This window comes from Lissotriton vulgaris, chromosome 2_1, assembly GCF_964263255.1.
Source record: "Lissotriton vulgaris chromosome 2_1, aLisVul1.2, whole genome shotgun sequence".
Lineage (NCBI taxonomy): Eukaryota > Metazoa > Chordata > Amphibia > Caudata > Salamandridae > Lissotriton > Lissotriton vulgaris.
Genome location: NC_141687.1, coordinates 561,457,932 through 561,484,922, shown reverse-complemented (window position 1 = coordinate 561,484,922; position 26,991 = coordinate 561,457,932). Strand labels below are relative to the sequence as shown.

Genomic DNA, 26,991 nt, shown 5'->3' with positions numbered 1-26,991 from the left:
CTCCATATAAAGATTAAAAAGCGTGGGGCTCAAGCTTGAGCCCTGTGGTACCCCATGTTTTAATTTGTGGATAGATGATTTATATGGAGGGCAGTGTACTTGGAAACTTCGGCTTTCCAGAAAGGATACCATCCATTTCAGAGCTGGCCCATCTACTCCCAGATCTGAGAGATGCTTTAGTCAGCACATGGAGTAGGGTTGCTTTTCTATGGTATGTATTGGAATAAACACATGGAATCTCGATTCATAGCGTATATTACTTCAAATTATCTTCAAAACAAGTCTTTACCCCCCAACTTCTCATGGATTTCTCTTTCTTAATCTTTTTTCCTTGTAGAATTTTTATTCTCAAATTTAGCAGTACCTTAACATGAGGGGAATGTTTTGCCAGGTAATCTATACCTGTTTTATAAGTCTTTAGATGTTCATTTAGGGTCTTGAAACAAGAAATCGTGGTTATCACTGCATAACTATCAGGGCAGGGAATATGGCAGCCAGCTAGTGTGTCGTCCGCAAGCTCCGGCACTACGACATACATACCAGATGACATGGCACTGCGTATAATGACTAAAATACTCTCAGCAACGAATACCTCAGTGTATGGCCCCCACCTTTGGCGCCTTGAGCGACGAGTATGCTTCTGGAGACTCTGCTCCGGTGTTTCCAGTCGCTCCACCCTGTGTGGGTTCTCCTCTACTCCGTGTGGCCAGGCAGCTGCGGATGGGTCGCTGGGTGGTGGCACGTGTTGGTTTCCGGGTCCCGGCTGCTGTAGGAGGCAAGGTCGGCGCTGGCTGCAGAGGAAGCAGCCTGGAGGAAAAGAAGGGACAGGGGAGACTTTAGGATAAAAGTCCCCAGTCGACAGTGAAAATACACATTCTGCTAGATGGCCTAGAAGGGCCGACTCTATCACGTATAAGTGTACTGAAGGGGTAGAAACATCCCACACATTTCTGACCCCTAAAAAAGGCAATAGAGGTGCCCCCAAGAAAAAGCAAGGCATTCAATCTGTTGGGAACTCAGACACGTGAGGTAAGGTGATTGACGATAGGGGGAAGAAGGAGATAATCATTGATCTTCCAGTAACACCCCTGCTGTAAGCGCTGTTGAGTCGTAAAGAACAGGTGCTCTTTAGGAAATGCTGAGTTTGGGCGCTTGCTAGTTAGGGAGTGGGGAGCCCAATAAAGATAGAGATTCTAATATAACAATTGTCTCTCCACCCCTGTTTGTGCAAACTAAGACCATCACACAACTGTCAGGTAAAAATGAGAGACAGGGGAAGGCGTTGAGAAATACTAAAATTCTAGGGGACAAAACTAGAGTTACACCTTCCTTAAGGGCGTACTTAATAAAGGAAATAGAGCCCTAAGATAGCATACCTTCTTCAAATGTAAAAGTAAAGACATTTTTTAAATAGTAAGAGAGTTCTCATCTCCGAGTGCAGCTGTCAGGCCATTCACCTCCACTGAAGTATGGACTAGCCACTTGGCCTCTTACTTCCATGAAAACATGAAAAATATACAAGATACTTTCCCTGAGCAGCCCCCAGTTCGGGGTGAATGTTTGAAGTTTCTGTCCCTTTCCACTCGTGTAAAGGGGCTGTCTCTCCCTCAGTTCCCCCTATCCCCATGTATACATTCTTGAAAATTATGAGCGCCCTTAAATCAGGCTCCCCTTCTGACCCATGTCCAGCCAAAGTATTGGCGTCTATTGCGGAGACAATCAATCCTGAGGTGAATCTGATTCTTAATGCTTCACTGCAGAATGGGCAGGTCCCTGACAGATGGAATAAGGCAAAAATTCTCCCCCTATTAAAAAAGCCTTTATTTGATCCTCAAATTACAGGCCAATATCCTTGCTCCCCTTCTTTTCTAAAACGCTGGGATAAATATGTGAATCTCGTCACCACCACATATGTTGAAGCCAATGAAGTGCTTCACCAGAGCCAGTCCGGCTTTAGGGCAAACTTTAGCACTGAAACAGCTTTTCTGGAAGTCTCTGAGGTATTTAAGGGGACTTTAGACAAGGGAGGCAAGGTTATGCTTATATAACTGAATTTATCTGCAGCCTTTGATACCGTGCCCATGACCGGCTTCTGCAGAGACTCCAGCAGTGCGGTTTTGGGGTCACAGTACTCAAGTGGTTTTCCTCCTTTTTGAAGGACCTTCAGCAAACGGTTAGGTTCCTGCCCTTTGCTGCTTCCATTCCCCACATGAAGGTGGGGGTCCCGCAGGGCTCGATCTTGAGCCTGACACTTTTTAACCTTTATATGACCCCCTTGCGCATTTGGCCGAGGCCCATGGAGCAAAAATAGTATCATATGTGGATGATACACAGTTGCTCTTCACTTGTGACAAGGACGCTGATTTTAGAGCGGATGTGATTAACACCTGCCTATCAGAGGTGTTCTCCTGGCTTCAATTGAATCAACTCAAGTGTAACTCAGAGAAACCGGAGATCATTTTCTTTGGTTTCCCCCCTATCGATGTGTGGCGCAAATGGTGGCCCCTAGACATGCCCCCCCGCCTCCCTCACCCCTACAGCTTTGGTAAAGACAGTCGGGAATCTAGGGGTTTAGCTCAGCCTCGGTCGGTAGTGGGATGACCTGCAGGGCGGTGATGTGGGGAGGGGCAGGGGCAGGGTGGGGGGTAGTAATGTATGGATTACGGAGTTTTACAGGTAAGTAAACATATAAATACATAAAACAAATTTCGTTGCGTGCACTGCATCGCATTTGGTGATGCAGTTCACGCAACAAAATTCATTTGCGGGAGTAAAATGAGTAGTTTCTGTAGAGATGAGTTCTAGACCGAAATCTCTAGACAGAAATCTTTTCGGAAATCAAGAAGTGGTAGATGCGCTAAAAAATGACACAGTAGAGTTCTTTGTGATCAATGAAACTTTAGCTGCACCTCACATTGTATGGGAGTTCCAGGGGAAGTTGAACGAGGCCAGGGTACACTTAGTTGAGTTTTTAGAAAAAAGGGTAAGAGAGAGGTGGGATGCCAGTAAATTGGCCCATTATGAATATGGGGATGGGTGTGGGAAACTACGAGCCTGGAAGAAAAGGCAACACTTGCTCCAAAATTAGATTAAGGAGGTGCAGATTGGTCCTACTCAAGAACGCTGTCTGGAAGATCATAGTATTAGTATGGCATTCAGGGATTTTTTTTCAAGACTTATATACTGAGGATACAAAATGGTTGTAACAGGACTCTCTCCCTAGGTTGGATTCTAATCAACAATCATTCCTCAATCTAGAAATAACTGCTTCAGAGATGGGGGAATCAATTGCCTATTTAAAAAAAGGGAAAGTGGCAGACCCGTACCGAACCAATTTACTAAATAGTAGCTATATTAACCATGCACCTCCCCCAACTTCATGGAAAGAGGCAGTTATAACATTAATTTTAAAACCCACTAAGGACCCAAAGAAATGTGAGTCTAACAGGCCAATTTCCTTGCTGAATAGTGACTACAAAATATTCACGCAAATACTTGCCAAAAGGTTAGATAGTGTAGGACTCGGCCTTTTTAACTAAAGTTCCCTAAACTTTTTTACTTTCCCCCTAGACCGTTTTCCTGACATAGAGTTGCCAATTTAGACACTTTGGGTACTTTGCCACTGCTGATCAGTGTACAAGTGTTCCCTATGTAAAATGTAATGGGGATTGGTTGGCCATGATTAGTATGTTTGCCTTACTAGTAAAGTCCCTAGTGATGTGCTCTGTATGTGCCAGGGATAGTATTGCAAAGGCACGTGGAGAAGAGAACACAGACCTGCAGTGTAGGGCCTGTGCGCTGTTTGCAAAGTTAGCGTGTTGCCCTGACAAGTGCAACCACTTGTCAGGCCTGACTTTCCCTTTTACATACATATTGGGCACCCCTGTGGTAGGTCCCGGGTAATCCCTGGGCAGGGTGCAGGGTAGGAAAAAGGCAAGACATATTCTAAAGTGTGTGCTAAGTCCCGACAGTGAAAAACACTCCAATTCATTTTTCACTACTGAAAGGCCATCCTGGACTTAGGACAGAATAGGGGAGGTTGGATGTTGTGTTTTGTTAGCCTAGTTTCCTGTCAGTTTAAAATGGAAAAGTGAAGTTTAGTATGTATGAACTCACAGTGTCATAACACATCTTTCTGTGAAGGTGGTTTTGTCACTGTTTTAGAAAGTGGCTGAGTTTTGTGCTCTAGGCATCAACGTGTGTCTCTGCTTCAATGTGGATTGTCTGTCTGGATCTGAAAAGTGAGAGGAGCTGGGAGAGGTCTTGACCCATGGAGGGGTTGAGATGGCGCCAGGCTGACCTGCATCTGGAGAGTAGGGGGAGGAGAAGCCCGGGAGGTGAAAAGGCCTGGACTGGTACTATAAACCAGTTGACCCATCTCCTGCTGAGTGTTTAAGGATCTAGACCCCCAGTATCGAGGGAGAGAGGTGACACTGGGAGGGAGAAACCCAGAACTGATTTAGGGAGGGGTCAGGGACCCCTGAGCACAAACAAATGTCAAAGACATTAATGGGTATAACTATGAGAGCTGAAACCCATGAACATGGGAATGAAACAGACATGGATTGAGACTGAAAAGGCTTGGACCCATTCTGTGGTCAAGAGGAACCTCTGCTAAAGAAGGAACAACTGAAAAAACCTCTGTGGAAAGACCAATCCTTCCTTTATGATCTGGAGCTGGTCTGCAGTTTGCTGTTCTAACAAAGGGAGAGGCTGTTGGGCCTGTGCTTGGAGGGGCTGGGTCCCCCTGCTTGAAGAAGTCTGTGCTTTGTGCTGTGTCTTGTAACCCCAAGGGCCCGAGGTAAACTGGCTCCCTGTTTGGAAATACAGGATCATAAATGTTTCTGGAGAAGTCCCAAGCAATGCAGTGTGCGCGTGCTTTTGCAGCTTGAACCCCTCAGAAGTTGTGCCTTGTGATCGTAGGCACCCGGGAGTAAGCAGAGTCTCAGATGCGCTGGATGCGTGTCGTAGTGCAGGACGAGGCGCTTGTGAGAAGTGCCTGGTCGTTGTGTGCACGGGGAGACAAAGTGAGACTCGGACACGCTGGGTGCGTGTCGTGATGGAGGCAAGGGCTTGGGTGAGGAGTGCCTGGTCGTTGTGTGAACCTAAAGAAGTGAGTCTCAGACATGCAGAGTGCATGTCGTGGTGCAGGACAGGGCGTTGGTGAGGATTGTCTGGTCGTTGTGTGCACCAAAAAAAGAAGTGAGTCTCAGACGCGCAGTGTGCATGTCGTCGTGCAGCCAGGGCATTGGTGAGGAGCGCTTGGTCATCATGTGCACTGGGAGAAGAGGTGAGACTCAGACGTGCAGTGTGTGTGTCGTTGTGCAGCCAGGGTGTTGGTGAAGAGTGCCTGGACATCATGTGCACCAAAAGAAGAAGTGAGTCTCTGACTTGCAGCATGCGTGTCTTGGTGCAGCCAGGGTGTTGGTGAAGAGCACCTGTGTGTTGAGGTGCTTGCAGGTTGTTGGTGAAGAGTGCCGGGTCATTGTGAGCACCAGAGAAGAGGCTAGTCTCGAACGCACAGTGTGCGTGTCATGGTGCAACCTGAGGCACTGGTGAGGAGTGTCTGGGTAGGGTGTGCATCGAATTTGGAGTAAAGTCTCCACAGTGCTGAGGGCGGGTCTTGGTGTTCACTGAGACCGTCGAACGGAGGGCCAAGTCATTGGACCCTCGGAGTAGAACCACAGCGGCCCAGACTGGCAGCCCCGGAGGACCTGAGCCGCCGGCCTGAGCTCGCCGCACCCCGTGACAGAGTTCTGGATCATGGCCCAAGTCGCTGATGTCAGAAAGGAGAGTGGGGTTGTGTCCTCCCAAGTAACGTGGATCACCACCTGGGTTGGGGTGCGGGCCCGGAGGGACACTCTCTTGGCCTCTCACTTCTGTCAGCTCCGCCAGCCTGTTGCTTCGGCTCGGATCCCGGCCCGTGCTGACTCAGTACTGGGGCCGGAGTGGGAAGCAGTACTTTTGTGTCATCATTGATCCATATTGGTTGCACTGTTAAAGGAGCACCTAAACTGCTGTATTACACTTTGCATTATTGCTGCTAACAAACTATCGAACTGTCGTATGACGCCTGACCTCATTTATTCCTGATGTACTACATGCTTGGTGCGTTACGCACTGCGTTATTTTCCCTTGCAGATTACCTGATTGTAACGTGGTATAATGCATTATTTCTTCATTGCACGGTATCTGATTATATTGTGGCCTTGTGCATTATTTCTTCATTGCACAGTACATGATTGTAACGTAACGCATTGCTTTGTTTCTTCCTCGTACAGGGCATGCTGGTAGTGATACGCATTGCATTATTCCTTTTATTGCAAAGTACATGACTGTTGCGCGAAGTATGGCGTTGTTTCTCTGTTGCACAGTACAAGAGAATATCGTTACGCATTGCCGTATTTGTTTTATTTTGCAACATGTGTGATTCTACCAATATGACTGGCCTAACCTTTTCGAAACGGTTACAAGTGAACTTACCTTTTGGTTAGAAGCGGTGGTTGTGATTAGAACCTACCAACCCACCAGAAAGAACACTACCCATTCTTGTATGTTGATTTTGTTTTGTGTGGTCATATTGTATAAATTATTATATAAAGCTTATACTCATGTTATAAAACATCTGGAGAGCTTTGTTGAAACCTCCAATGCCCTCCACCCTGCTCAATTGGGCTTCAGGGCTGCATACAGCACCGAGACGGCGCTGGTGGAGATGACCGAGGCAATTCGGGACTGCCTAGACGGAGGTGGCAGAGCGGTCCTAATTTTATTGGACCTCTCTGCCGCGTTCGATACCGTCCCTTATGAGCTCCTCCTCGGCCGGCTGTCTGCCATTGGTATTGGGGGGGTTGTTCTAGACTGGCTGTCCTCTTTTCTATCTGACAGGACCCAGCAGGTCTGGATGCCTCCCCACGCCTCTGAGCCTAAACCACTGCTTACAGGGGTCCCGCAGGGGTCCACTCTAAGCCCCTTACTGTTCAATGTTTACATTACCCCCCTGGTTTATCTAGCGGAACAGTTTGGGGCTAAGATCATAGGGTATGCAGATGATACCCAACTGCTGTTCACCTGGCCAGACGACAATCTGGATGCGTTGGCAGTCCATCTGTGTTTGTCCTCTGTATTTCGCTGGCTAACGCAGGCCCAGCTGAAATGCAAGGAGGACAAATCTGAAGTGCTTTTTTATGGTTCCTTCCCCCCCTCGTTCAAGAACACACTATGGCCTCCTAACATTCCCAGCCCGAAAGAGATGGGGAGACCTGCCAAAAACCTTGGCATCTGGTTCACAGAGGACCTCAGATTCGAGGACCATATTAAAAAGCTTACAGGCACCTGCTTTGCCACTCTGAGAATGCTCCGCAAATTTTTCCCCTTGCTCCCTAGGGATGCTAAGGAGACGGTTGCTCGGGCGCTCATACTGGCAAGGCTCGATTACGCGAATGCACTGTTCAGTGGCATTCCGGCCTATCTGGTGAAACGCCTCCAAATTATCCAGAATGCGGCTGTCCGTCTATTATTTAACATCCCTAGATGGAAGAGCGTCCGCGCTGAGATGCGCACGCTCCACTGGCTTCCTGTTGCACAGCGCATTTTGTTTAAATCTCTGGTGCTTGCGTTTCGTGCAACTCACGATCAAGGCCCCCTGTATCTGAGAAAGAGATTTACCAGCTATGCCCCCGCACGCACCCTCAGATCTTCCACTCTGTTCAAATTGTCCCTTCCCCGTTTCAAACGAGCTAGACTCGGTGGCCAATCGATCTCCGTGATCGTGGCTCGGGCCTGGAACGCTCTCCCTCTCCATCTGCGTTCTATTCCAACAGTGGCTGCATTCAAAAAACACCTGAAAACACATTTGTTCAAGAGTGTAATCTAAGATGCCTTCTCTTTGTTTTGCTGTCTGCCTCTCCCGTACCCGCGCCAGGATACTCTCAAGTAACGGAGCGCGCTATAAAATGGTTTATACATACATACATACATACATAAAAACTTGTGTGGAGTCTATTTGTGGTGACTTCATTGGGTTACTGTGAGCGTGGTTGCACATACTGTACACTCATGCCTTGGAGATAAGTCTGGCTGCTTGTGCCAAGCTACTAAGGGGGTGAGCAGGGCTATCTCAGACCTTGTCCTTACTTAGCCTACCGTTTAAGCAAGAGGTCGGGGACAGCGGTAAGCGATAAAGCCCCCACTTCCAACAGATAGTATGTTAACAAACATTAAACATGAGAATCAAAAGGGTTTTATGAAACATAGGCAACTTCCTGACTTAACGCACAATTTAGTTAGTGTAATTGATATTGCTATCAGAACTTGGTCTCCATTAACCGCTATAATGTTCAACGCTGCCAAAGCATTTGACAGAGTCAGCTAGCCCTATTTGTATGAAGTTATTGAACAAAATGGGTTAGGCAACAACTTCCTCATAACTATAGGATCGATATATAATGCACCAACAGCAAGGATGGTGATAAATGGTTCTCTTTCATCTAAAATTACCATAGGATGGTGTACTAGACATGGATGCCCATTGTCGCACCTTCCTCTTTAACTTATATATAGAACCCCTCGGTACGAAGAATCAGGTCAGAACAGTAAATTCTCCCTTTGAAATATCTGGACTGGACAAAAAATGAAGCGCTATATGCTGATGACCTCTTAATCTATAAACGCAATCAGAAAGCATCACTACTACTCATAATAACACTAACAGAGGCTTTTAGGAGGGTTTCTGGCTATTTAGTAAGTGAGGATAAAACGGAGTCCATGAATTGGAATGGTCCAGTTGACTCCACACTAGAAAAGTTGGAGATTAGATACCTCGGGGTAAGAATAGTGAAACACCTGGACAAGATGGCATTTATTAACTTCAACAGAATTTGTTTGGAGTCTCTGAAATTATTGAAGTCATGGATGTATTTACCTCTATCGATTTTGGTGAGAATGAGCATAGTTAAGATAATGATCCTCCCCAAATGCACCTTTATATTCAATGCTCTCCCACTACATTTTAAAACCGAGTGGTTTAGGAAGCTACAAGTTGACATGAGTAGTTTCGTTTGGAAGAACAAAGCTGTACAAATAGGTTGGAAAAAATTGCATAAAAAGAAAATAGATGGACGGACAGCAGTCCCAGATTTCCTGCTATACTTTTGGGCCTTCTTTCTGATTAACGTTAGACACCTTTTAATGGACAACAAGCAAAGAATTCCTCCTCACCTCAGGGTTTTGAAAAAAAAACCTTCTGGAAGAAGGCAATTTTTCCTCTTTAAATTTTGCCAACCTAAATTTTATTAGAAGATGACATCCAAGGTTTTATTAGCAGCCTGTACACTATGGGTTCAAATTAAATGGATTCTTAGAATCCCGTACTATAGTTGTAATGCCCCGATATGGCACTCACCAGGGACCCCTCAATGCTATTTAGATGCTCTAGCCATGCCTTTATCAACAGCAGGCCTGACAAGATGGGGTCCGCTTTCGATCAAGGCTCCCTGGTATCATGGGGCTCTTTAGCAGCCATCACTAACTTTACCTTATCAAGGTTTAAATACCACCAGTTAGCAAGCTGGTCTCATAAGCAACCGCAGATCTGGCTCAAAATAGATTGAGAGGAAGAGATACCAAGGGACCAGAGATATGTGAAGGAAGTGTCCAAATGGTACTGGATGTTGGTGGAAGTGGAGGATGGTCCCCCCACTTTGCCAGAGGAGATCTGGAAGATGGACCTGCCAGCGCCAGACATCCCAATTCTATGGGAAGTATCTAAGGCTGCACTTTGGGTTACGGTAAAATCTGCACCCCTGAGGAGGAACCATCTGTTTACTTTATACAGAGTGTACTGGTCCCCTAAGAAGCTGTCAAAGATGGGTGGAAGCAAGAAGAGATTGTCCCCTACGTGTGCGCTACATGATGCAGATGACGTCCACTTACTATGGCAGTGTCCAGTAATCCAACTCTTCTGGCAAGACGTTGGTACATTTTTGTCTAGACTGTTTGGAGGCAAGATAGAGGTAAGCCTTGAACTGGTAATTCTGGTGGTGGGAACTATCACAAATTGGGGAAAGTTCGGGCTCAACTCCTTTTTATTTTGATAATAATTGCACAAAGGGAAATTTGCTCGAAATAGGTCCCTCACAATGCACCATCTATATCTGAGTGTGTGTCCTATACTAGACATATTTGTAGGCTGGACTGCACAAGCGGCTCTGCTAAAAGGATAAAAATGTTGCAAACACCAAATGATATATTCCGATGTGCAGGATTGGCCTTGCTAAGTGGTCATATTGCAATGGTACAGGATCATAAAACAGTTTGAGGATTAAGACATACTTCAACAATTGAGGTTGCTGGTAACACCAAATGAAAACCTTCCTCATGCATGGTTTGAAGGAGGCTACAAAAAGAGACAAAGATACCATCAACACCACTTCATCCCAGTTCGCTCCCAGCTTAGATCTTGGGCCTCAGTCGTATATGAGGACTAAAAGAAAAAGAAGAAGAAAAAAAATTGTTGTGATCAGGCATTTATCTCAGAATTCTGTATCTCTCAAAGTGTTTCAGTACTAACTCGCACCTGCCACCTACCATTTCCCACATGCCTTCAACAAGAAAGAACAGTAATAAGGGATCTATTAGGTGACCCTGCATCACTCAAAAGTAGGTTTTTTATGAACTCCATACGTTCTGTAGACACTACACGTGTCTGGGTGCTTTTATTTTACATAATACAGAGTCAGTGACAAAAATGCAGTGCAGTGACACAAATTCATATTTCTCAGGGGCCCATGAAATATTTCCATATTTCAATGAAATAACATCCTAATGAGAGCCTCTGGAACTTTAAATGTGCCCATTGTTTAATTACTAAGGACACAATTCAAATATTACTGAATTTAGGCATAGCCCATTGTTAAATTAGCGGCTTATCATGACATTCTAAATGCAATCAAGGTACATGATTAGCTCTGCATTGTTTGCTGGCAGTAGTTCCAGCTATTTCGGAGAATGGTCACTGTCTCTTATTTAATGCTGAACATTCTATTTACAATCAGCACTCATTGTTCTGCTGGGCTAGAATACCTCTGATTTATAGAGCCAGAATGTGCTTTAAGAAAAATATTCTATATTCCATATTTTTTACTACAATTAATCTGCATGTACTATCTCATTAACTCTTTTCAATAAATAGGGACCTACGAAATCGTTTTGATATTTCATGGAAATGACAGCCACACACTATTTTGCAGAGCTTAACTATTTTGAACTTTTTAATCTACTTTCTATCCAAGATAAGTAAATGAGACGATTGTTCACATCACCCTTAAGAGAACAGTTTCACATCTCTCCATTTCACAGACATAATTATGTTTTTAAGCAATCGATGAATGTTTTTATTAAAATTCTACATTCTTAATACCATGATCATGACAGCCCCTAACCACTCAGCAGAGGTTTATGGTTGTCTGTTGTTTAATCAACTTTGAAGGCAGAAAATTAAGGGAAAGTTGGACACTCTAATTCCAATCAGTACTCATTGTTATCCGCACTTCACAGAGATCTGCTTCAACAGTCTCTCCCTTCTACAGAGAGAATGCATTTTTTTAATAAAGTGTCTTCACCCTAAAATTCTGCATTCTTAGCTATGTAGTTAAATATTTTCTCTGCTTCTTATTGCAGCTAGCCAAACATTATTCATCAGTACTTCACCCATTCTTCTCAATAAACATTTGTCTAAATGCCACAAAAAACTTGTGATATAAAAGATCCATATCCAGTAGCATGAAATATGCTCCTATTTTGCCCATCAATGTGTACTATTTATTTTGCAGTCTATGCAAGATTGTTTTAAAACATGTGAATTCTAATTCAGAGATCACTCCTAAGAAAAATATGGCGTGCAAAAACATTGACTGTATTATGTTCATTCGTGATATGTTGATATATTCATAAAAGAACTTAAAAGAAAAAAATGTTGGAAAAAAAGGCGGTGCTTAATTTCAGGCGGTGGTTTCCGGTGCTAGGCACTGAGACTTAATTGCCAACACCGGCGCTTGTGACAATCTGCCACAAGGTAGCGGTGTCTGGCTAATTTAGAGATGCTCACAACAGTGTATTATTGATTAGAAATCACTATTACCTACCGCCCAAGCCATTCTTATAGCTTTGGGGGGCTGAAGTAGTCCGAACGGTCACACTTGTAGGAGTGTGATGGTTAGTATTTGAGCTGGTACTATCATTTGCAGCATGGCAGGGACAATATGTGGTGCAAGCTGTAGTGCCCTCCTGACGGGAGCCCTAGCACTTATTTTTTAATAAAAATTAAGCCTTGCGTTCTTATTCGTGGCCGCATAGGGAGCTGGTAAATTAGAAAATTACATCTATTTTGTCACAAAGCGTGAGTGGTGGAGCTTGAGTGAAAGCTGGAATGTTAAATCTTAAGTCTTGTAGTAACACTATGACCAACAATAAAAAAAATCATACCTCACGCCCCACATACCGCGATTGTCAGTCCTTGCCCTTCAGTGCCTCTTTTCCTCTATGATCTCCCCAGAATCCCACTACTCACCTTGATCCATTTTCCACTTCCCTTCCATCTAGCTCTGCAATTTCCATTTCTGATTATTTCATTGATATTTATGGGTGAGGGATGTGATGGAAATACCAATTGAAATGCTCCCCTCGCATTGGATCCATGTTTCGGTCCTGACCAGGCTGGCCAGAACCTAGAAAGAGCCTCGAGTTTAAGAGGGCCCTTTATGCACAGACCGCATAAACCATACTGGGGAAAATGCAATTGTGTCATTACTAGCATAGTCTACAAAAAGGTATCATTTTTGTTCTATTCGACAGAAACCCGTGAGTTTCCACAATTACATTTAATGAAAGTTTGTGAATGCATGTTAGAGCTGTATGATCTGGTGTCTACCAAGTCAGATCGTCTCCAGCGTGAGTCAGAGATTCCCAAATCATGGAGAATACTAATAGACTCCATTGTCTCTATTCAGAGAAGGAGGGTGAATGTGTTAAGAACAGATTTACTGCGTCACACAAAATTCGAGCATGTGTCTGACCTATTTCGGCAGGCTCGAGTCTCTTATTTTCTTTCCGTTGCCCATTTCCACCTGGGGCATTACATTTTTCTGTAAAATTGGGATTTATGCTTTTAAGATATCTTGCTGGAAGCCGCCATCATTACCTAGGCAGTGTTAGGTCAGTCCAGACTTTTTCTCTCTCATTGGTGGTTGCACTGCTATTGATTGGCCCGGGATCGAATTTTCTAACCAGAGCATTGCTCATAAATTGAAAATGCGATTTTCTGGCACTTTTATGAAATTTAAGATCACAACCCTCTGGCAGGGCCCTAAAGCTACCACCTCACTTTGCCTTAAGGCATTGGCTTTCTAACAGAAGGGGTCATTTGTTGGTAAGGATTGCGGTATAGGAAACGTGTAGATTGCAGACCTGAAATGCGGTCCATTCATGAGATTTTTGGGGGTAATGTTATGTTGTCAGAGATATAGCATGAAGATCACATGTGGTCAGTATAGTGAAGCGTGTTGGGATGGTCAGAAGGGTGGCATAATAACACATGCGCGGTCTTCTGTAGGCAGGTGCAATCCTGAGGATTTCAACAGTAAATAGACAGCCGATTAAATAGACATTTTATACGTATCTGCTGGCTTTGGTTTCATTTAGAGCGATTCATCTAGTCCAGCATGTTCATAGTTAACTAATGCTGTGTTGGGTATTAGACTTTCTGCTTCAATACCATAGCAGCCTTTTGAAAATATGATAATTAATTAATCATCCGTTTCCAAGTTTGTGGATGAACATTTTGCTTCTGAGCAGAACGCTCAACTTTTTTCAGAGCCAGTAGTCCCCTTTGCCTACTCCAAAAATATTGAATCCAGCTAAGCAAATCTTGCGCAGCGCCACCTCTGACGCGGCGGTCCTCTGGGGTCGCTGCGCGTCTGCTTCCAGCACACAGACAGCTGCTGTCACAACCCGCTGAACTTCACTGGAAGATGATGGACCAAGAAAAACGCTTTTTTCCCAAAATATATCAAAAGAAATCACGCACAAGGGCCTGTTTAATTCCAGGCATGCTCTCTCGGTTGTGTTTGAGCGCGCGGTGCCGGACTCCATGCTGCGCTGCCTGTCGGAGCAGCCGAGCAGGGAGCGCGGTGAGCCGCCAGGCCCTCGCTCCCCTCCTGTCTCAGCCTATGCCAGCGCGCGGGCTGCGGCCTCCGTTCTCGGCCGGGCTGGTGGGGCCTCTTGGAACGCAGAGATGACACGCCTGCCCGGCATCGCTTTCATACCTCCGGCCTTTGATTTTCCACTTGCCTGTGACTCATCCATCCCTTAGATCTGAGACACTCTCAGTGGACACTTTCTGCATCCTGAACCGCGCCTGCGCCCTGCCCAGCATTATGTACATCCGCGCAAGTTTATACAGCACATTTAAAGGGAGAGTAGACTGTGTCTGTTTTCAGTGCAGTTATTTACCGGTTGGAAATGCAACTCCAACTGAAACGCATAAAGTGAGCACAAGAAGAGCGGGGTTTAAGACATGGTCTGTTACATAGGCTGACTGGTGCCCTAAAACGCTGTAGAGCTTGAGCCAGAGGTCGAAGTGAGAAGGGTCTAAGGGGAACGATGTTACCAAGCTTTTTTCATTTTACAGAAACATTCCCGATACATTTTGCTAAAATAATTATTCCTGAATGGTTAATGACGACCTTGAGGAGCCTTAAGAAGGGGGGTCAGAGGGACGGGCAGAGCTAAAGAAGAAACAAGCCTTCTCACCATCTTGTCTGCTACCGGAAAGAAATGTAAATGTGTGAAAACGGCTAATCAGAAAGTCTAAATGCTGATTGGGAGTTACTATAGGTTATTATTTGAAGGAGTTAACTGAAGCTTCCTGGTGATGGTGCTACCAGCTGAAATTTGGAGTGTTTCCTTCCAATGAACACTCATAAAAACAGTTTTATACTAGGTACAGTCTGGTTGCATCTTAGTAAAATAGCACAACATATTAACAACATAATTGTTTACTTGTGTTTTGTAGTATGTTGTTACTGAGGTTGTTGCTGTTTGCGTGGTTGCTAAGTTGTTTCGTCATTGAGCTGTCCCTATGTTTTGGTGTGTTACAGCACATGGTGTTTTATTGATTTATGGTGTTTTAGCGTTGTGGTGTTGATTTGTTCTTATTGTGTTCAGCACTGCTCAGCAGTGATATGTTACAACCATTGGCTATGGTAAGTGTCTGACCTTCACTGCAACTTAAATTGAATCTACTGCCTTTGGCTGGAAATGTAGCATCATCTGATAAAGTCTATAAATCAGGCCAGATAGCATAATAACACACCACAGCAACAATACGAAAAATAAATTCAGCATAACAAAAATACAATACATTAGAGCAATGCAACCCAACAATGCCACTGAAAGGCAATAGATGACTACCACAGAGCACAACAAGGCAAAGTAACCACCACACAACAAAGCACAACACAATAAGAACAAATCAAATTAAAACACTAACACAACATAAATAAATCGTTATAAAACGGCACATCACAAAACATGAACATCTTAATGACAAAACAACTCAGCAACCACATACAACGGCAACAGACAATAACAATGTGGCACAAAACACAATTATAGTCTTGTTGTTTTGTGTTGGTGCTTTGTATTTTGTATTCTGGGGGTTAGTGTTGGGTTTGTATTGTGATGCTGTGTTTGTCTAGTAATGTGTTGATGTGTTATGTTTTGTTGGCTTTTTGTGTAGATGCATTGAGTTTTGTGAGTTTATTGGGCAATGTTGAATTGTGCTTCGGTTCTGCTGGTGTTTTTGGTTGATGTATTTTGATTCTTATGCTGCATTTTGTTATTTTAAAGCATTTGTTGTGGTTGTGAGCTTTGGTTGCTATTTTGACTTATACTTTGTTGCTTTATTAAGGCTGTTGCTTATGTGTTGTATACATGTTTTTTGTGTATTCTACTTGTGCTATGTTGCTGTGCTTCTCTCTGGGTGCTGGTGGGTTGTTTTCTCTTGTATTTTTGAGTTTTCTTGGTGTGTTCCACTTTATGTCGTTCTATGGTGTTATCTTATTGATGTATTGTGCTGTTTTGAATGTGTTATCATACCATGTCAGTGCGTTGCCCTATTGATTTGTTGTGTTGCATTGACTTCTTTATTATTGCGCTGCAGCTGGGCTGTATCTCAGTGGCTGTTGTCTTGATCTGTCGGGGTGCTGTATTGTGTTCTTAGTTTGTAGTGTTGGTATTGTGTGGCTGTCATGTTGTTTTGCGTTGTTATGCTGCTGTTATGTTATGTTGCTATGGCGCGTTGTTGTAACATTGTGATGCGTTGCTTCAGATTCACTTTCACAATGTGGTAAATAGCTGTTCTCTCATGTGAGGGTGAGATCTCACTCACGCATGTTCCACCTCTGGAGTATGCCCTATCGACCATATTTCTGGTCTAAACCTACTTCGGTCTATTAGGTATGCCTAAATTAATTATCCAGACATGCCCAGATCACGAAGCATGTATTCTAATATGGTCATGCCCCCTCGATTTCTTTATTACTCATACCCCTACTTTATTTATTTCTGATAGGCTAACATTTAGAATTGATGGTGGTCCCATCTAATGTTTATTACTTAAGTAACACGGACCTCTGATTAACTATTCCGGTATATATCACCTTCCATACGGGTTACCTTGACAACAAGTGACTCTTTGAGTCTTTTTACGCTTACCATTACCTCGTGACCTCCTGTTGCTATGTCAACCGCCACACCAGGAAGTTCGGCGTTCTCCTCGAGGCAGCCGAGAGAGACGCTTGATCTTCAGTGAGCCGTAATAGACCGGTAAGCCCGTCCCCCCCACATGTCAGCTCCCGATACCAACATTAACTAATGTACTTTAAACCCGACTATTCTCTAATAATGACGCCCTCCTCCTGTTTCCCTCTTGTCAGGATACGGATCCCGATTCACACGGACGTTATCCTTTCCTATACCGGGGACACAAGATAAACTTTACATAAATCGGTAAGCCCTACCGACCATTGTTATCTCATAATTCCATCTTGAGCATTTCTACTTTGGTCGAATCCACCTGAACAATGTTCCCTTTATTCAGATACGTAGAGTGGTCCCTCCCTGTCCAGCGCCCGGATCGTTTTTGCCTTATCCCCTTTGGGATATCGGACTTTACTATTCAAGTAAGTCGAGATTTCTCTTTTCCCCAGCCCTTGACATGAGCACGCATAGAATCTAACTATAGTTCTAATGGGCATAATATTGATTTTTCTCCCAGGATTGAATGTCCACTATCGATTTTCTAAATGATTATTACTCACCAACACTGATATATTCAGGTATGTTTAACAAATAATATGTATACCCTTATGCAACCTGCGATTTGGTCAGCTTTAAGAATGTTACACTGACTCAATATATCTATTTAAATTCAGGTTGTCTGCCCCACTACCCCTCTCTCGTCCTGATGAAGACCCACATGCAAGGATTTTACTGATTCCTGCGTCACTTGGGTCGAAACGTCGACTTCCTCACCTTGAAACACAGCCTCCTCCTACCCATAATTCTTGCATAGTATGGACATTGGGGCATGTGCATTTTGAACTTTTATGTTGATTTATGATCTTTTTACTGTCTATCTGACATTGAACTCATATGAATGTTTGAATAATACGTGTTTTTATTATCACTATCCCTTCCTAGACTACCCTCACGACTGCACATCTCCCTTACCCCCAGGGGCACTAATACAACTGTAATTTGTGCATTTGTTTTTGATTACCTTTCCTATAATGTGAATTAAACATTATAGATGCATTTATTTTTTCATTTGCCTTATTCAAATTGTCTCTATCAAAACGCCTTCCTTACTGGGACCCCCTTCTCTTAACGCTATATACTCCCAACATGGCAAAGTCCTGTAAGTGATGATGTAAAATCCAGAATCCTTTGCAAAGAGGGATTTGCTGCACCTCCATTTTGCAACAGGGACATTTTTGTTGTATATATGGGGAGAGGAGTTGGCCTAACGGCTAGGGCGGTCGACCTCGAACCTGGGGAACTGGGTTCGAATGACGCTGAACATCCTGTGATTTTGGGCAAATAACGTAATCTCTCTGTGCCTAACAAAAATGAATGTGTCCTGATGTAACGCAACTGGTGCTAAGTAAAGTGCTCTAATACCCGATGCCGTCGGGTTCAAGTTCGCGCTGTTTAAAACTTCGTAAAAAAAATATATATGGACAATCACGTGCTCCACTGTCTGCATATGACTCCTGGTTCTCTGACATCCAGTGTTTAAGTTGTCTGAGAGATTAAGCGCCAGGGCTGTCGTCAGGAGGCCACTTCAGCTTGCACCACCCATTGCCCCTGCCAGCGCTGCCAGTGACAGAACCAACGCAACTACTAAACATCATACCCTGCAAGTGTAACAATTCAGACTATTGAAAGACCCCAAAGCTATAAGAATGGCTTGGTTGGCAAGTAAAAGTCAATTTTAATGTATGTTGCATTAATAAACAACTGTTGATGTGTTCATCTCTAATTTAGACAAACAGTGCCACCATGTGGAAGACTGTCATAAGTGCCGGTGTTGACAATTAGGTGTCAGTGCTGAGTACCAGAAACCACTGGGTCAAATTAGACACTGCTGGTGTCCCCCCTATTGTTCACGCACTAATTTGTAGGCCTTCTGACCTTCCTGAGCACTAGGTGCTCTAGTTGCAGATAGCTTTCTGCTTGGGGAAAGTGGTCAGAGGTATGGAGTCTGTTGCTAGCATCAGCTTTTTAGGCAAGTAAATGGTTTACATTGGTTTACAGGGTGTTTTGCAGTAATTGAATTATACGTTCGTTGTTGCACAATATGAACTATCACACGATCTTGGGGAAAAATGGGTGGAAACGTCACTTTATGCAGTCACCTAGAAGCTTCTCGCTCCAAGCCTCCATGCTCCCTTACAAGCAAGTCCGTCCAAGTGTTTCACATTTGTTTGTGTCACTACTCACCCAATGCACATGCAGTCTATAGTTACTCTCCTCACCCTTCCTGATGTTTTTGCACGCTTGAGTGAACACATGCACACAACATGCCTGCACTTCCATGCATACTGTACACAGGCCCAGATACATCAATCCCACACTCTACCCTTGCATTTTGCACTCTTGCTTGCTTGAGTAACCATTCCTCACACTTGTTTCCCTGCGGTTGGCCTATCTTGCCTCCTCACTTTCTCCTTATGCCCACAATGCACAATGCACACTTTTGCAGTCTTGACCCCCCCCCCCCCCCCCAGAGTATTGATTCTAAAGCCAAAACTTCTCTTCTTTCTTGCAGTCTATCAGAGAAGTCACTGGCTATGTCCTTGTGGCTCTCAACCAGTTCGACTACCTGCCCCTGGAGAACCTGCGCATCGTCCGCGGGACAAAGCTCTACGAGGACCGCTACGCCTTGGCGATATTCCTCAACTACAGGAAGGATGGCAACTTCGGACTGAAAGAGCTGGGCCTCCGGAACCTGACTGGTAAGCAGAGACCACTGAATGTTCATCTGTGGCACAAGTGCATCAGCTAGCCCCGGTCGCTTTCATGGATGTCCTGGACCGGAAGTGCATGGTTAGGTTGTACACGTGGCATGACAACAATCTTGGTGCTTAAATTTCATGATTATATTTTCGTACTTTTTCTTGGTGCGCTGCAAAGGGCTCACTTGCAGGCTTTGAATGTGTCATCAGTTACACAAGGGCAAGTAAGAAGGCTTGAGAATAGGATTGCTACTTGCCAAATGTGCTTCCCTTCGTTTCTGACATGTGCCCTCTTGTAAATGGAAACAACAATTTATTTTTTGCTGTGCTGGTCCAACCTAGAACTTTGTGTACCTTGTGATAATGCTTATTTCACACAAAAAACAGCGGGATAGAGATGATCTGGTCCATTAACCACGTAAGCCGAGCAGATCCCTTCAAGACACAACTCATTCTAGTTGAGAAGGCACCAATGTGGGCCTGAGTGTTAACCCTCTGTACCCTCTTGGTCCACTCTTTATTGCTTCAGTAAAACATTTGACAACGTACAACATATAAACAGAAGAATCTCTGCCTTTCTCTAAGCCTCAAGAGGTTATGTAAAGGATGCATTTTACATTGTTCTTCTTCATATCTGAGCAGTGGCACTCGGACACACAAGAAGAATCTGAACACTTTCTAAGGTCATCCCCATAAAATGCACACTTGCAGTAATCCAGTCTCGAAATTCCTCACCTTACCCCTTATTTCGAGCATTTCTTCCTCTTAATTGAGTTCAGAGTGATTATCAAATTATTATTTAGCCAGCACTGATTATTTTCTCAACGTCCACAATAACAACTCCTGTCATTCTCCACCTTTTTGTTATATTATGGCATTCTATTTTTTCACTTCAACATGAACCCAGTGCACTGGGGAAATATGCCTTTCTGGCCCCTCTTAGTCTTTCGGTTGTGTTTAGGGGGATCTCTCACTGGGGCCAGTGTTCATCTGGAACAACTAAAGTGGAGTACACAACACTGAAGACTGGAGGTAGCCAGGAGAATAAATGACTGGTTTGAGTGACACACAAATAGAAAGCCCTGCACAACACCGGTCCAGAATATCTGTACAGCCAGAAAACACTTTCACAAACCCACCAGACACCTACTCTCACTCGCACACATTCCCCTTTGCTGTAAAAGAAAAACTGGAGGTCACTCATTCTCCTACTTGGCACCCAAAACATGGAACAATCTCCCTCAACACATCAGAGCCTCCTGCTCACTTCTTGAGTTCTGCAAGTAGCTGAAGTTCTGGCTCTTCATATAAGCATCTTATGGAATGCAAACTTCCACACCTGCCCAAGGGGCTTGACAACCTCTTGGGTGATTAGTGCACTATACAAATCAATATAACATAATATATTTTGAACCAAGAATTATTTGATTCTTGGAGGAAATACTGGTGTGAACACACTTTGAACCAAAAATTATTTGAATCTTGAAGTAAGTTTGGAAGTGTTCAAAGATGGAGACTTTGCATATTGCCCGGTCTACTAACATTCTGAGGCAGTGGAGGACCAAATTATGTGGCAGGGTTGACTTAATTCTGTGGCAAGCTAAGCCAAATTATGCTGCACAATGTGGTATATTGTGTGATAGTATTACTTTATTATTTTGTCATTATTTACACTTGTTGACACTGTCTAGACATTGGTTGCCCCTCATTATTACCAGGTTTTAAAGCCCAAATATAGCAATGAGAAACAGAACAGTGACCAGTCAGCATTTGCAAAATGCCTTCCACTGCATTGCAACAAGTGTCAGTGTGTTTTTGTAGTTTTTGAAGTGTTTGAGCTAGAAACGATTTTTTTGGGTTAAAATCTGCAGACTGTGCAGCAAATAATGGATTATGTGGCAAATCAGTAATCAACCGAAAAATTATGCGGCCGCACAATCACATAATTCCAGTGACTCTGGCTATAGCTTTCATTAGTTAAAGTCTGTCATTTGTGATTAAGGCTCCCTGTTTTCCATTTTACTTATATTTACAAATAAATACAGACCGAAAACCATTTAATTTACTGCCTTTATTTAATTTTAAATGTGGATGAAAACGGAATTTAAGTTATATTTTAAGTGGTTCTAAATACTGTCAGGCCAATACATGTGCAAATTGACAGGTAAAGGCAGTTACAAAAATTAAGAAAGTTTAGTATTGAGGCTTAAACATCAGTAGGTGTGTATATGGTTGATACTAAAACTATGTTTTCATATAGGTATATTGATTTAGCATCTGTGGGTCTTCATATCATTAAAACCTGTCAGACATTCAAATAAGAGTGTACATTTATTGGTTAAATAAATGTGGAAAAATACTAGTTTCGGCTTTATTTTTTCACAAAACCTAAAATAAATACAGATAAATGTAATGAAACATAAATATGGATAAATGCGGATCGAAATGTAAAAAAAAAATACCATAAAACTGGGAGCCATATTTTTGTTGGAGCCTGCCAATTTAGATTAAATGACAATTGAGGCTTGCAGTTTTGGAAGAAGAGGAGATATTAACCAGTTCAGTGTGTGAGGAATGAGAGTAGCTCCATCACTGGACGTACAGTGTCATCAAGAGGCAGACTATGATATGAATGAGCTTCCATTTTGTCATGACAATAACACAGGTTTTGATGTGAATATTAAGGAAGAAGATTTTATCAAGATAAAAATGTTTGTTTCCCATTAAGTTGGCCAACATTTCCATGTACAGTTTGAAAGCAATAAGTGAGAGTTGTAAGCCCTGTTGGATTCTGATCAGTTCCATATTGGCTTTGATGACCTGCATGGACAAAATTGAATGATTCTCTAGTAAGGAGGGGAGCACAGTAGGACTGTGCTAGAAATATTCCTCGAGGTTTCTAGAAAATCCAGCAGCACTGCTTAGTCAATAGTTTACAGAATAGTGCCGTGCCACATGAGTTGCATTATTTGCATGGTAGGGCATGGAAATGTGATTGAATAAAGTTGATCAAAAGGCGAGAATATAGATAGTCAAAGATCTGTCTAGAAAAATGCATCTGGCTATAAACATTCCTCTTCCAGGCATCATCTTAATTACCAATATGAATTTTTAACAGTGTTCTAACAATTCCTCTTGCAAATGCCATCTATATTATTCATAGTTCTTGAAACCTGAGTCTGGTTCCCACGCATGGAACTAAAGCAGTAAGAATTGCCCCATGATTTTTCCCTTTTTAGGTTTCGCTGGAGAAAGGAGCCGTTAGGCTCCTCCTCCAGAGAAATCTATTGAGTACAGTAAGCACTATGGAACACGCCCCCCCGTCCCATTGGCTAGCTCCATAAATGGAGCCTAGCCATTGGACGAGGGGCCTGTCCATCAATGCCGGACCAGACACGGGGGCGTTCCCGAGATTCTTTGGCTTTTGCCGACGTCACGCGACGCCGGGAACGCCCCCGAGTCTGGTCCGGCTGGGCCGTGCTTGCTGCTGTCCTGCCTTGTGTCCCTCCTCCCGCCGTCCCCACGTTTCCCGCCTCCCTCCCGCCGTTCGTGTCCTCTCCCGCCCCCTGTGTCCTCTCCAGCCCCCCTCCCGCCGTCCTTTCCTCTCCCGCCCCCCCCCGTGTACCACCGATTATCTCTACTATTAAGCTCTTCAAATGAGGTAAATCAAGCAATGCCAGCCGGTAAATTAGCCCAACAGAATCAGCCCACAAAGCCAGGGGCCCTAGCGCTGCAAATGCGCCTCACCAGAATGCTGGGGACTCCTCTTCGGGCCGCTTCGCACAGCCTTGCACCCCCGATTACTTTAGGCGCACCGCGCTGATCAGAGCGCACTCGTCTCAGCCCCGGCCAGTCTCAGCAGCTCTCCGCCCGCTCTCGGTTCCTTGGGGAGCGGCGGGGAGCTAGCTCGGCGCTCCGAGCAGAGACAGGCAGGCCGGGGGCTGGGGCACCTCGCAAACTCCCACGGCGAGGTCGGGTCACTCTTCCCCGGGTCCGGCGGTGATGCGCAGCACTCCCAGAGGTCCCGAGGACGGGCACCAATCCTGTTGCGGCGTTCGGGGCGAGCCTCTCTCCACACCCGGGAGTCAGCCTATGGCAGTGCGGCTCCCGGGACAGATCGGCGATGACGCTTCAGTCCTCGGCCAACCACAGCACGGCAACAATGATGACGCCGCGGCGTTCGGGCCAATCCCGTCGCGGCGTTAGCAAGGGGGCTCGGCTCCTTCAGCCAATGGGAGCGCGGCGGCTCCGATCTCCGAGAGCACTGCAACTTCATGAAAAGCAATTATTATTAACCGAGCAGCAGATAGAGAATGTCTCTATATTAATGAATGAAAGCAATCCAAGTCCAACAACTGATTTTGTCCCGGGTACCTAAAATCGTGATAAATAAGTCATCCTCTTTCAGGCCTATTTTTAAAAGTCGATTGTGCTAAAATAGCGTCCTGACTCTGCCACCATCTGAAATTTATGAATTTATAGGTTTGTCAATGAAAGAAACTTCTCAGTTGCTTACTGCATCGGTTTGTGATGCGATGTTGTCTTTTTGCTCGTATTTGTAAAGCACATATATTGGTATGGCCTCGCAGCGCTGTGCGCTGACTGGAATATGCGTCTTGTATGTGAAGAGCTGCCAAAGCGCCATGTTCATCTTTCTGTAATTCGCGTTAACATTTTGCTAGAGTAGCTCACGGTGTCCATTAATGCGCCTCTAAGCGCTCTACTCACAATCAGTGTGAAACAATATAAACTTTGCTGCCCAGTGTAATCGTACGGTCAGGGTGGGGTGCTGACGCCGCTTTTAAAAGTGCGCCACAGTGCCTCATGCCCACGTGACTGGACGGGGGGTGCCGACACCCTCTGACAGGAGGAATCCCAATTCTAGGGTTTCTCAGACTATGCGGCATGGGAGGACAGTGTGCAGCTACCGCATGGGCGCCCTGCCTTGTTTACATAGTTACTCAAATGTTGTTGACAGATAAGAGCCGGAAGCCATTGCCGGTCTGCCAAATTGCATGCTTGTTGCAACACGGCAGTCCATGTAAGGCCTTCAGCGCTGTCTTTGCCCTCACACCATGATTACATTATATACATTGAGCAAACCTTACCTACTCGAGGAAGGAGGGCACTCAAATGCTGAAGTGCAAATCATTTCTTCTGTAGGTCTATCTATGTGTCTCATATTTCCTGGCTCTGTGTGTTGTATGCAGGCACTGGTGTTTGTGTGCGCGTGGTACAATGTTTATGTGGCATTTTCTATCAAAGTTAGGCTTTTATTAGCGTTGCATTCAATAGGTGTCACAGCTGTCTGTGCTAGATATTCCAGTTATCATCCTCAGAAGGATGAAAGGCTGAGGATGCCAGTGACAGCAACAAGCCCTTTATTCACAAAGCTATGGTGCCTTTCGAACAGTGAAGTACAGGCGTAGATTTGGTGTCTATAGCAATATTAAACATGTATGAGACGCGTTTGGCTGTAGACAGGATATGTATGTGTGCTCACGAAAAGTTAGCAAACTGTTGCTGTGGTTGTAGAGGCACCGGGCAGCAAAATGTCACATTGAGATAGTTGCCTGGACCTTGTATCGCACTGGGTTCAATCTCAACTTCCTATGCTCACCGAACTGTGACTACCATTTTTCTTGCCAGCCATTACACTACCCGTCTGCACTTCAAAATTGCATCCATAAACAACCTTCTTGATCTGTCAGTGGCGTTTGATAGAGTGGATGAGGCTTTAAGTGGAGCGAGTCCTGCCGGGGCTCATACCTGGGGGTAATTAAAAACGGACTTTGAAACGGGTCACTACCAGTCCCCTTAGGTGTGTCCATAACTTTACAGGGAAACACACTGATCTACTCCTCCTGAGCGATAACTGCACAAATACTTATGGTAATCCATGTCGGCCATGCAGTCCATTTTTACATTTCACGTTTTACTTCATCATGCATTCCCTAAGAGAATTTGCTTTCCCCAGATGTTGTGTTTCCGTATTTATTCCTACATTATATGACTCTTTTGTAGTGCATACTGTGAACCGATTCACCTCTAAGTTTTTGAGTGAGTTAAAGTTGCGGACGGGTGTATATGACAGAGCATGACTGAGAGCTCTGAAGTTGAGGCTGAAGGCAGCCCTAGTGGGTTACAGTTATTGTTAGTGGGTCGTAAGTGTGTTCAGGTCACATCACGTGCACATCCAAACCGTGGCCCCTCTGCAGAACACACATCTGGATCGTCCAATATGTGCCAATTGGGAAAAGGTGCGAAGGAGGTGTACAGCTGTTGAAATATTGACGGTGGAAAAGTATAAGCAAATGAAGTGGTTACAGTGTTAAAGATTAGACTGCAAATGTCAACATTATCGGCGCCATCTTGCCCCCTTTTCAAGCCCATTCGTGCGCGTAAGCGGCAGCCATTTTGAACACCATGGCCTCCCTGCCCCTCGCTGATAGCCAGCGCGTCTCTCTCTCTCTTAACCTCGCAAGCATCCCCCCCGCACACTGACAACCCCCGCTCTCTCATGCCCTGGGTCATAAACCCCTCTTCAGCGCAGCTTCACTACGGAACCCCATCCTGTTCCCAGCGCAACACCTCCCCTCATTCCTTTCATGGCCACAGATCCTTTTGATGCAAACCCCCTTTTCCTGTGTCCCCGTTTGTCTTCCTTGTTCCCAGGCCGCCACCTGGCCCTGCGGATACTGTTTATTACCCCGTACAGTAGGAAGCTTCCCCTCCCCATCAAAAGACCCTCGAGCCGATCAAAGCCCCCACCCTATGAGATCCGATCAACCCCATGCATTCCGTGAATCGGCGGAATGCCCTGCTGTGCGGCAGCCATCACCTGTTGTGACCGGGGTGGGGAATCCAACTGTAAATGTATGTGGGAACGGGCCTGAAGGGGAGATTCCGAGGATGTTCTTTCAACTATCAACGTGTTGCGAGAATGTGTTATGTGCAATAAAGGTCATAAACCCTAGTATAAGAGGCCAGGCCTCAGAGATGTGGTTAGAGCACCTCGTGACGATACTTGCTGTCTGAATTGATGTGTTCTCCTCCGGAGAGAATAAAATCCTCGTTTCCTGCCTTCCAGTCTCCAGCGCCTGCTTCTTCATTTGATTAACCTTGGTGGGTCATAGAGGCGATACCGCCGGGCAACAAAAAGGGGTCTTTGGTTACTGGTTGTCTTTGGAACCCTTTTTAACAATTGGCGTCCCAAACGTGGGGCCCATCAGCGACTCGTGGATCCAGTGGGAGAGGTCCTGACGACAGAGTGAACGACTGCAACGATCGGAAGGTACCCTGTCCGATAGACCCTCGTCTGACAGCCGATCATCCGAACTTCACTGGTTCCGAACAGACCTCTCTCGAGTGATCTGCGGTCCTGACTGGGAACCATCAGGAGTGCCACGAGAAG

General features: G+C 44.7%; 1 protein-coding gene across 1 annotated transcript in view; it reads left to right on the top strand.

Annotated features, from left to right (window-relative positions):
• Positions 1-26,991, top strand: part of ERBB4 (erb-b2 receptor tyrosine kinase 4) — a 2,375,242-nt gene that overhangs the window by 1,139,202 nt on the left and 1,209,049 nt on the right. Inside the window, exon 3 of the mRNA XM_086955561.1 lies at positions 19,391-19,577. Within this exon, the coding sequence (XP_086811687.1) occupies positions 19,391-19,577 (187 nt within the window). The remainder of the gene's footprint in view (positions 1-19,390; positions 19,578-26,991) is intronic.